General features: G+C 35.6%; 1 protein-coding gene across 1 annotated transcript; it reads right to left on the bottom strand.

The window, feature by feature from the left end:
* Nucleotides 1–2,245: 2,245 nt before the first annotated feature.
* Nucleotides 2,246–12,474, bottom strand: LOC131351016 (von Willebrand factor A domain-containing protein 7-like). The gene is made up of 16 exons (XM_058386104.1): nt 12,397–12,474; nt 11,453–11,660; nt 11,086–11,358; nt 10,783–10,876; nt 9,127–9,240; nt 8,109–8,289; nt 7,634–7,803; nt 6,965–7,077; nt 6,569–6,685; nt 6,169–6,327; nt 4,711–4,843; nt 4,433–4,585; nt 4,239–4,322; nt 3,883–4,151; nt 3,318–3,611; nt 2,246–2,809 (listed from the first exon to the last, which is right to left on the bottom strand). Exons 2-16 carry the CDS (start codon nt 11,651–11,653, stop codon nt 2,408–2,410), a joined length of 2,757 nt encoding a protein of 918 aa, XP_058242087.1. The 5' UTR covers nt 11,654–11,660; nt 12,397–12,474; the 3' UTR covers nt 2,246–2,407.
* Between the last annotated feature and the right edge of the window lie 299 nt (nt 12,475–12,773).

Genomic DNA, 12,773 nt, shown 5'->3' with positions numbered 1-12,773 from the left:
TCCATCCAAAAGTGAAGAAAATTGCATTAAAACATTTCGAAATTTATATATAAAAGTCTAATGTCACCTTAAAGTCTTCTTAAATAGATAATTTAAAAAAGCATGCCCAAGTCAAAACTGAAAGTACATCTGGAACAAGATAAAGCAGTAAATAGATACCTGCAGAGAAATAAAATCAACACTCACTTCCAGTTAAACCAGGTTATCTCTCTTTAACAGTTATAGTAGTGCCATTTTACCCTCTTTAAATTTATTTTAAGAGTGTCAGTGTTAAGTACCCAGTATAATCTTCATCTTACTTATTAGCAGTACATGATTATTTTTGCTGAATAATGTAGTGTGAAGTATGTGCTGAATTTACTGTTGTATCTGACATTACCAAGCTATTTGATTTATGGGAGATGTCTGGTTTTAAACCTTTTTTCTTTCTCTAGTTTACTTGTGTTTTTACCTCTGTCTGATAACCTGTTTGTTTATTACCTGATATTTGTCAGGTAATTATATTACCTGACAAATACCTGATATTTGTCAGGTAATTATATTACCTGACAAATATCAGGTAATCAAGATTATTATATTACATCCGGCGTAAAACCTGTGCCAAGTTGATGTGCGGACCAGTTGGTCCGCTGTGGCGACCCCTCACACACGTAGGGAACAGCTGAAAGATAGTTCAATCAGTAATTAATTTAATCAATTAATGGACATCACCTCTCTGACAATCCTTAGTGATTTTAGCCTTCATTCTGACAAGCTTCAGTCTTCTTGCCTTCTGCCTCTTCTGAATTCCTTCTACTTGGCATTTAACAGCTGCCTTCCCCCATGCACAAGGTATTAAAGTTTCCGGTATTAGGGCAAATGATCAGCGAATGTAAGAGTGGATGGGGGTCCTTAGGTGTAGCTTTCCTGTTACCTTTAAAGAGGTCTTGATCTTCTTGATGATGCTACTCTTTCATCCATCTCAATGAAGATCAAGACATCTTCACGGGTCCACCAGTAGTTAAATGTTTCTATCTAACTAGAAAGAAGTCCAATTGTCATGATGCAACTTCCAGATAAGATTGAGCACAGCAACAAGACACAAGATACTGCATCAGTAAGCTCTCTCCCAGGCAAAGATTTCTAAGTACAGTCCGGTTTCACCATGCGTTATTTGATATTTTGAGGACTGTAGACCTAGAGGTTGGCCAAGGAAACTTGCAGCAGATTAAAGACATAATGCTTACTTCAGCACTGGAAAATGCCCAGCAGTGTCATCAACAAAGAACTTTAGGAAACCTGTAGTACCCAGGTACACCAAGATACTGTCCAGAGAAATGGAGTGGAGTGAAGTATGGCCAGAAGTGGTCTTCATGGAATAACTGCAGGCAAAAAGCCTCAACAAAGAAACAACTCAACTATGCATAGGATCTTGGGTGCATTATAATGGCACAAGCATAAAAACCCATTCTATTCCACTCTCTATTGCTCCTCGCACTACTACCATGGTGGTGATGAAAGGAGAGTGCCAACTGGGTGGATAGCCAGAGAGTGCATCTATAACATTCACTTCCAGCTTTTCACCCTCCTGGACATTTCTGGCATTTGTCAGACCCTTATCCAGAGCGACTGAGTTATGGACCTTGCTCAGGGGCCTTGTAGTGGCAGCTTAGTGGATCAGGGATTCAATCTCACAATCTTCCGATCAGTAGTAAAGCACCTTAAGCACCTTAACCTGTAAGCTACATTAGCTTACAATGGTCACACCAAATATTGATTGGACTTGGATTTCTCTTCTGTTCATATACTTCCCATTTTGTTAATTGATTAAAAAAAAAAACATATTATATATATATATATATATATATATATATATATATATATAAACACTATTTTTGAAGCATTCTTACTCTGCACCATTTTTTCATTGCTGCCTGGATTCCAGCAGAAGATGAAGAGTGTTTTCCAAATGCCGTAAATATAAATGAATATTCTTTATTTGCTTACTGAAATTCTATACACACCAAGTAAGTCTAGTTGCAATTATAGTGCCAGCATTTAATTTTGTTTAATTATTTTTAAAAAAGCCCCCATACAACTGCAAGCATGAACTCTTAAAGCAGAACCTATATTATTATTTAAATTATATTAGAAAGGTTAACTTTAAACTTGAAACTGAAACCTTATTACTCTATACTGCATGTAGATATATTATATTGTAATATCATTGAGCTCTTTTAAAATCTTAACATGACATTACCCAGTCATTTAAAATGTATTCATATTTTAAACTTGTACAAAAATGCCTTTTGATATCTCTTTTTTTAATAAACTTAAAAGCATTTACCGCTTCATGTATGAACGCAGTACTGAACAGGTATTATATAAAATAAGCCAAAATATGCTGATTTTATTCATATTCAGGTTTTTAGGGCTGCAGGAATTGGTAGAGTGAGGATCCTATATTAATCCAAAGGCAAACTGGTAAAATCAAGAAACAATTTGCACCATAAGTGAGGATGCTTGATGCTGCTGTAGCTGTCAGAGATTTAAAGCAGGTGGCAACATTTCCCACTGCATCCACAGCAACCAGTTCCAACTCTTGGAAACAGCAAGAGGAGCTGTAGTCTACCATTGTGACATTTATCCCTGTGTCACTGAGCACAGTTGTGGTGTTGAGTGTGCCGTTTCCCTGGAGGACTCTCACACTTTGAATACCTGACCCATCAGTCATGTTGACAGTGAGGTACCAGGAGGAGAGACTGCAGCTGCCTGAGCAGTCATCATTTATGCTAACTGCCGCACATAATGGACGAGTAATATCTGTTACCTTAAAGAAGTAGAAAAAACAGTTGAATTTCTACACCATTATTTACCATTGACTTGTCTGAAAAGTTGATAATGTGTGGAAGGCTGTATTTTGACAAATTTTGTTAAAGTCAAAAGGGAGAAAACTTCAACAGGAACATCAGCTGGTATCTGTTTACAAACAGAATTGATTGAGCTGATATGTGTTTGGTTATGGCATGAACCTACCCAAAAATGTCACCAAAGGATGACATTCACTGTGCAGGGAAATCACACTTAACTATGGTTTTAGACAAGATTAGGCAGACAGACTGTTTTCCCCATTGCATTTGTACGTTTGCAGAAAGCTAGTCAAGGTGAGATGATTTTGGCAAAATATATTAATTATGAATTCTAATTGGGAGGTGTTAAAGTATGCTATATGCATACTTTAAAAAACACTTTTTATTCATATTTTTTTAAATTATTTCTGGATGTCTGGCAGACATCAACATTAACTTAAATTTAGTCAATAAAATGTAAATAATTACCGGAGCAATGACAGCAAGACGCAGCACAGCGTAGTTGAAGTCACTTCCATCTGGGGCTTCAGCTTCAATTGTCACAGTGACATCAGAACCAGAGGGAGTATTTTCAGGAACAGTCAGAGTTACTGTGTCATTTGCACTGCCCCCACTCTCCAGAGCTATGAATGTGTTAAAGAAAGTCTTAAAATTTCGATCATTGCTGACACTGATTTTAATGCTTCCTCCAGAGCCCTGGGTTGAAACTGTGAAAGGCAGAGTGAATTGTTTTCCAGGTTCTATTGCCTCAACAGGTTGAGTCTGAGGAAAAAGAAACAAAATATTTCACTTAAAAACATATTTAAGTGTGTGTGCCTGTTTGAACACAGGTATTTTTATCTTGCAGCATTGAATACTGAGAATTAGTTTTTTTTTTGGGTAATTTACTGGGTGGGAATTATTATTATTATCATTATCATTATTATTATTATTATCATTATTATTATTATTATTATTATTATTATTATTATTATTATTATTATTATTATTATTATTATTATTATTATTGTAGGTATTTTAAATGCCGACTTACAGTAATGGTTACAGTCGATGTTTTGAACCGAGTTGGTGACTGTCTCTGAAAGTTGTTATTTGAAAATCTAGAGGAACTAATCTCTCCAACAACATGAACAGTAAACTCTCCTGCTGGGATGCTGCTGAAGGTCACTAAATACTGCCCTACAGCTACCTCTTCTAGTGACCCATTATAAAAGTTTAAGCTTGAGGCTTCGAGCAGAGACACCTCTGTAGGCCTCACACTATCCCCACCGACCATGAAGACCAGCAGGGTGACATTGGTGTCTGAATGAAAGGAAAACAAAGAAGATACAAACATATGATTTTGTTCAAAGTTAACTGATGATCACATGCAAAGGGTCATTCACTTACTTGCTGCAGGTCGGCTGTTTAGTACAGCATAGCTTGTTTCTGAAAGTTCTACAAAGTCAAAAAGGAAATCAACCTCGCTTTGACCTGGATAGTAAAAAAAATAAATAATTAAAACAGTACATACTTTTTCTCACAATATAAATGTATTGATTTACAACTAAGTAGGAGAGGTCTACAAAGAGAACTGATTTTACCAACAACTTTGATGCTGTAGGGCTGTGTTGATTTCATATTGAAAACCCACCATCCAACCTGGCCTGTAATATTTGGTTGTACTGTGTGGAAATTACCAACTTTCTGAATAATTCCCAAAGCACCATTCAGTTCAGTGCTGCTTTGCGAGACTCCTGGGTTAGATAATGACATCATTATAAAAACATAGCATAGTATTGTGTAATGTTGACAGTACATGAGTTTTATAGTGATACATAAGACCAGGGGTTGTAGTCAATTAATTTCCTAATCTACACACCTGAGGGACAGGTGATGGTGTATTCTGGAGAGTTGCCTGTAATGAAAATTGTCAGGTTTTGCACAGATGTATCCACAAAGGCTGAGAATTTTTCAGCTTTTGCTGGGTTTCTTGCAGCCTGAAATAGAGTGACCTGAAGAAGCAGAAAAGTGAGTGTTACTGATTATACAATGCTAATAAGAGATGTGGTAGTTCTTAAGGCATTGGAATACTGAACGAAAGGTTGTGAGTTGAAATACCAGGTCCACCAAGCTGCAACTTGTGTAAAATGGAAGTTGCTCTGGATAAGGGTGTCTGCCAAATGTAAGATAAATGTTCTTTATCTTTTTTTTTTAAACATAGCAGATCAGATCGGACGAGTCGACTAACCTTTAATGACAAAAACAAACTGAAATAATGCAGAAACCAAGCAAAAGTAAAGAAAAAAGTGTACATAAAATGTCAAGTCTTGGCAGATACCAAAATATTTTTTTAGGATTCATAATCTGTAGTTCAGCCAATCCAGAAAGTGCTGAGGAGGCTGTAGGTTTTTGTCCCTACAGAGCCACACCTCCTTCTAACAGCTTGAATATCTAGAACTATGTGTCTTATTGGAACATAAAACAGCCAGACTAACCATTTATGTCTTAAAAACAGAAACCTGTATGCTAAATCCCTTAACAAAACATTGCTTCAGACATAAACTTCCAGAAACAATTAAAGCTCTATTAAAAAGAATGAACTCTTTCCTTAGAACTAGCTTTGTAGCTAAATCCGGAAATTAGCAGTTAACAAAGGCTTACAGTTGTTAATAAGCAGTTATCAAGTCTTATATTTCTTTAGGTCTCACATTTGCAGGCTAAAGCATGCTGTGAGATTTCTTTGGAAGGTTTCATTTACTTTTACTGAGGAAAACAAAACAAAACAAAACAAAACAAAACAAAACAAAACAAAACAAAACAAAACAAAACAAAACAAAACAAAACAAAACAAAACAAAACAAAAAACTCAGTTAACCTTACTGAACTAATGTAACTAAAATGCATGCATCAGTTCCACAAAACTAATTAATTTATATAAAGAACATTTATTTTAATAAATCTAAAGTGCTGAACCCTCAAGAGAGCTCAGAATCTCTGAAACTCTGGCATGCTGAGGCACTCTCATTACCACTGCATCATTCTTCACAATCTGGGTAATTTAATACTATATTATTTACTTCCTTCCGTGCCAACAACCTTGAGCAATTTAATAGCATAATTGGATTCCATTAAAACTAAATGATCTGGGTATATTGTGTTATAATATCAGTAACATTTCTACATATTCTATGAACCTTTAGGCGAGCCACTCAGACGTGTCGACATGTTGGAGACCCCTGATCTACACCCTAAATAGGATGCCAGGCCAAGAGATGGTTATAACACAACCGATATTTAGATGTATGAATATTATGCTATTAACAAAGTCTTTAATTACCAGTGTGGATCTGGAGGTATCTGCAATAATTTTCGTAGCTTGGGACAATGCTCCTTTGGTCACCTCAATAGCAAGCCCTCCAGAGGCCAGAGCCAGGTCATGGTAGACTTGAGACGAAACTTGCTGCGAACTAATGGCTGTAGTTTGTATAAAGTTCACCTTCAGTGAAAGGAAGAATATAAAATCAGTCTTTAGCTTGTATAATTTCATGTTTATGTAGGTGTGCCACAATGCACGTAGATGAATACACAATCAGATATACAGATTATAGGATAAAATATATTTTTCATATTGAAACATTACAAATCAACAGTAACAAAAGTTTGTGTGTGTATATATATATATATATATATATATATATATATATATATGTACTGTATGAAAATTTGCATGTACTCACAACAGACTTTGTTCTTTCAATAAGGGCCCGTATAGTATTTCTCAACCCTTTATCTTTTGCATCAGCATCCGTGAAAACAAAAATCTGAGATTGCGCTGGAGAACTAGTAAGTGCCAGCTGTAAAAAAAAAAAAATGCTATGATTGCTACTTGTATGCTTGTAATTAGTCAAGAATAAACATCGTTCAGTTCTATGGTGAAAAAATAATGTGGTAATTTAAATGTTAAAAGCACAATATTTAAACAAAGAATAAATTTAAAAACTAAACACAAGTTAAATAAAAAAGTATTTCACCTAGGCTTATTTTAAACATTAAAGTAATCGTATTATTTTCTAAAAGGTACATGCCGTCTAATTTTGGATATCATTTTAGAACTTTATTAACCTGTATCATACCTGCAGTCCTGAGAGACACATTTCAGGAGCATCTCCTCCACCTTCAGCTCTAAGTGCATTAAGTTGCTTTTTAAATAGATCAGGATCAGTTGTTCTTGAATGTGGGCCATAATCTGAAAAGAATGTGTAGCCAGGTTTGTTTATATAAATTTATATCACCATGTTATTGCATTTTCTGCCAGCATTTAATAGAGCACAAAGGGTGAAGATGAGCTAACTATTCATGATTATCTGTTAGTGCCCATTACTGTAAACTTCCATAGCCAAAAGCATAGCATAGTGGGAGTGGTTAGGCCACACCATAATTGTAATTTTACCTCTGGCCACCTCCCTCCCTAACCACCAGAGGGAGCCATCACCCGAGTTTTCAGACATTGCACTTCCAGTCTCTGCTTTGTTTTGTTTCACTGCTACCTGTTTCACTGACCTTTTGCCCTGTTTTATGGTTTTTCTCTTGGATTTGTGATTTGGATTTGTTTGCACAGTGGATATGTTTTTTCTGGTTTTTGATCATTGCCTGTTTTTGACCCCTTAATTTGCTCACTGTTTTGGAGTGTTTATTATGTTCATTCTTTATTAAACTCTACATATGGATTCCACTTTGCGCACTCCGACTCCTTCATTACAGGCATTTAGAATGAGTCAGTTATAAAGAGGAATTAAACTTACCAGGGTCATTAAATGGTACGAGGATGTATTCTGAACGTTGAGCTGCTGTGCCAGTTTTACTGTCAATGATGAATGATGTAACTCTCCTGACTTCCTCAATGTCTTTTGACATGTCACTTGTGGTGTCTATGACAAAAGACAACACTGAAGTCTGGCTGAATCCCATGAGTCTGAAGGATGAGGAATAACATACATAACTATGCTACAGAGCAAATAAACCTGGATTTAATGCTAAAGAAGAGGCAAAGCACAATATAACTACAATATAAACTGTAAATGCAAGTGTAAAATGTGTTATAAACCTTATTTAACAATGATCAGAATATGACTGTGAATAACACTGATAAAGTGAAGCCAGGAAACATCATCCAAAGTGGCAAATGGACATAACCCACCTACTTAAGTGGGTATGTGTGTATTTGTGCATATCATTTCTTAAATATTGTTTTACACATTAAAAGACTTTTGCTGATACCTAAGAAACTCAGTATCTCCAACTGCTGCTCTGATGTCTTGCAGTAGTTCTCTGGTAGCAGCAGTGGCTACTAATGCTGCTGCTTCATGTAGATGACCGTGGCTAGAGTCTGCAGTATCCTTATTTATGCCACCATCCCTCCAACTTGATGGATCAAATATTCCTCCATGACTGCATTTTCCTTAAGATGAAATTCAAAAGACATTTTATCAGCATAAATAAAAATAATTTGTTTGTCAGGGTGAATAAAGCTGATAAAAAATATTTGTTATTTAAGATTATTTTTGTAACAGAAAAATAGTTTTAGTATAGTAATAGTATATAATAGTAATAGTAATAATAGTAGGACAAATGTGACTATTGACAAGGCAGCTGCTGCTCATCTGTTTTATCATTATATTATTTTATGGCTCATGGTGGTCCAGCGGCAGGATCCCGCGCTCTCATCGCCGTGGCCTGGGTTCGATTCCCGGGTAGGGTGCCAACCCAGCCACTGAAGAGTTAACTCCCAATGCCGGTCCCAAGCCTAGATAAAAATTGGAGGGTTGCCACAGGAAAGGCATCCGGCATAAAACCTGTGCCAAATCATGTGGATCAAATGATCTGCTAAAAACAGCGGGCCCTGCCATTGCGCGGGACAATTGCTAGGATAAAAAAAAAAATCATTATATTATTTTGTTTTATCCTTTTTTAGCATTACTTCTTTGACCATCATACCCCTCCCCCCAACAATCTTTTAACTTTATAAAGTAAAGTGACATTCACCATTTAGCCATAGTTTGCCTGCACCTGTATGCCATATATAAATAATTTTATGAATTCAAGGAAATGGATTTGACTAAAATGAGTTTGCTAACTACGCATATATGCTGTGCGGGTTATATTACTGGCCTAACATCATTTCATTCTGGCTACTTTTTAAAAAATTATTATTGTATAGTTTGACAATTGTCTGTATCTTCATCAGACCAATAACCTCTGCTTTTAAGTTAACTGCTTAAACTATGTTACACATTACCTTTAGGTTTGGAGATGCCAAAATATCCTGATGTTAGTTTCTGCTGTGCAATGACCTCTTCCAGGATGTTATTTTTACAGTCTTTCCCAGTACAACTCCTGCAGGTTTTTGACTCTGGAAAAAAACAGATGAGAAGATGTTCTCTGTGCTTTACACTTAACAGGATTTTTAATACAGAGTTTCCTTTGTAGTCTATGAATAAGATTTACTGGTATTTGGAAAATTGGTGTCAAGGAGGACTGAAGCTGTTTTGATAGATTCGTGGTGAACCGTAACCCTACTAAGCCAGACGAACTGTCATTCGTTTATTTACAGGTACAGGACAAGGTTTAGATCCATGTGCTGGGGAATTATTTTGTACATCTAGAGCAGTCTGATCCAGTCTGGAAATCCATAGAAAATCTAGCCACAGATCTAGCCACATGTAAACACATGATACAAACAGATAGAAAAGAAGCAAGCAAGCAAGCAAGCAAGAAAGCAAGAAAGCAAGCAAGAAAGAAAGAAAGAAAGAAAGAAAGAAAGAAAGAAAGAAAGAAAGAAAGAAAGAAAGAAAGAAAGAAAGAAAGAAAGAAAGAAAGAACAGGGCAAGGTCTGGACAGGAAAATGGATTAGAAATCAGATGGCAAGAGTTCTGAAATATGTGTAAGGTGTCATCTGATGGTGATGCAGTGAAATGCCCTGGTTGGATGTGACAGTAGTATTAACTGCTATGTCAAGTGATTCAGAAGCATCTTCTAAAAAACAGCAACAAGATATGATGTTGAGAATGGTTATGTTAATAGTCAGAATCAACAAAGCTTTGCTGATCTGCAAAGCCAACATTGTGGATGACTCCACACAATTTTCACACAAACTCTTTATCCTCCTGCCATCTGGAAAAATGTACTGAAGCATTCAAGCCCTAACTACACCCAAACCATCAGACTCCTTAATTTGCAGAGATTGGACTGACACACACTAACATCTCTAAACTCGCTGTAATCTTTGCTACAAACTGCTGCTAACTGATTACATTCAGTGCATCTTTACTTGCACTTTATTTAACGATAGAAACTATATACTGGTTCTACTACTACTAGTACTAGCATACTAAGTTATTAGTTCTGTGCTGTTTTATGTAGAACCAGGGTCCTGGTGAAACATTGTTTCTTTTCACTGTGTACTGCACCAGCTATATATGGTTGCAAGGACAATAAAAGCTTCTTCAATTGACTTCACTGGGCCCATGGGGCAACTCCTGAATTCAGTCTCAGCAGATCCTTTTGTACCATTTCAAGATGGTTCTGTTTTTCTTTGCAGGAACGCCCAGTCCTCTTCAACTGTCCCTGACCCTTATGTCTCAAGTTGTTTTTTAGAACATGCTCACACCCTCCCACCTATCATGCATTGGCTATTTTGATTATTATGATTAACATACACCTTTTCTTGAAAATACACAATTTTGTTCCACACTGTTAGCCAGATAGCAATACTCTAAGCTCAGGGTTATCAAGGTGACAGCAGATCAAGGTTTATGCATGAGAAAACAATGGTGGGTATTAATAAAATCAAATAAAATGTTTCCCTATAACCAGAATCTTAATAATAATAATAATAATAATAATAATAATAATAATAGTTAAACATCAGAAAAACACCCATATAAACACTTGCCTGCTATGTTGTTAATTGGGGTTTCAGGTTTAATCAGGTTAGAATATGGTTCTGTTTTTCCCATTTCAATCCAGTTACTATGACTGTAGAAATCCTTAAAGATAGAAATGAACCAGGGTCATAATTACAACACGATCACTGTAAATTATTTTCGTTTATTAATTAAACCCTAAACATGATTCCTTGCATTTTACTTAACAACTATTAATTAAAGTCCCATTAGACTTATTCATTTCTTTAGCTACTATAGCAATGTAGTGGAACAGCCATAAGCAAATCTGCTACAGTTACATGGTGGCATACCTGCAAAGTGTGTAGGACTTCACCAAGCGCCTCTCTGGCAGCTTGATAGCTCTGTTGCTTGATACTGGATTTGACAACAGAAACTCTTTCAGTAATAAGATCCCGTCCAGCCAAAAACTCCTCATTGTCAAAATGGTATCTTGCCTTAAAAACATATTTATAGTCAATCTGGGCATTGTGTTTATTTATCTTATCAATGCTCTTTTGAAAATCTTTGGCTGAATCAGATGAGTGACAGCTTGCTGCTACTGAGTTTACTGTCAGTTCACCTTGCTGCAAAAAAAACAAAAAAAATCACTTCTGTTATAAAATATGTGTGTTATTAAAAAGATTGTATGTTTAAATAGATATAAACGGTTTTGTTCACCTGAACAAAACTTCTTCCTATCTGGAGGGCTTGCAATCTGCAGATATCAGCTGTCGTCTGTAAAATTGCATCCCTGGTTATGTCCTGATGCTTCTTAGACTTTGTCCAAAAAATATTAAAGGTCAGAATTTGACTTGTCATTAGGATCAACATGAAGTATATACAAATCCATGTCTTGATCTGTAGATTTGTGGTCCTCATTGTGTAACTGTGAAGAAAAATAGAGAGAGAAAGGATTTGGGTCATGCCACTAGAGGTCCTCATTGTTCCTCATGTTGTGTTACCTCAGCCTAAATGTTCTCAGTGCCCATGCATAATTAAAAGATTATCTGTTTTTTAAGTGAGACCTCTGGGATCTTTGCCCTTTTTTCTTAAGAGAATATTCATGTTGCACCACTTATTTTGAGGTCGTGTGCTGTTTATTTTTTCACTGATTTTTTTTTTTTTTTGGAGAATTTTCACCTCAGAGCGTCTGACTCTCATGCTGCAATGACATCCTAACACTTTGCACAAATAGCCTTCAGATGTGTGATATGTATGAATTTCAGACTTTCCCAGTACAGTATTTATTTTGCTTTAATAACTGACCTGGCATGTACTCCAAAAGTTTGTGCAAAACATTATGCAACAAGTTAGATCAAATCTATCAGAGTATTATCTGAACACATGCTTTACTAAAAGTGGTAAATCAAAAGAAACACAGAACCTGGTCAATATCACAAATTTGCTTACATTTAAAAAGGGACCATAAAATAGTGCAGGATGTTAAATATTTGATATTAAATATCAAATTACTGAACATTTAAATGGAAATTTAATGTATATATATATATATATATATATATATATATATATATATATATATATATATATATATATATATATATATATATAAACATTTCAATACATAAATTAATTACATAAATTTGTCATGTAAATCATACCTTAAAGTCTAGAAGACTGCAGTAGACCTCAGTATTAGTGTATGTTTTGTTGTGCTTTTGCTTTGTGCAATACCGTTGCACCAAGCAAAAGCACATAATAACCGTTGTGAAAGCCAATCCCACAACGGAAGAGGATAACACCACTTCATAAGAATTTTTTAAGAATTCTTCAGCACAAACAACCTTACCTGACTTACAGGTTAGGCAAATCAAGTCACCTTGGAAAAAAGTATCAGCCGAAGTGCTGTACATCATCTCAACAAAATACAAACTAAATAAACTAAAACTAAAGCAGTACACCACTGGAGAAAAAAAGACAGAAAAAGGTCCGACAGCATCTCTTACAGAAACACAGCCTTAATACTATAGATCTTGAT

This window comes from Hemibagrus wyckioides, linkage group LG03 (assembly GCF_019097595.1).
Source record: "Hemibagrus wyckioides isolate EC202008001 linkage group LG03, SWU_Hwy_1.0, whole genome shotgun sequence".
Classification (NCBI taxonomy): domain Eukaryota; kingdom Metazoa; phylum Chordata; class Actinopteri; order Siluriformes; family Bagridae; genus Hemibagrus; species Hemibagrus wyckioides.
This window is presented reverse-complemented; position numbering and strand designations above follow the sequence as displayed.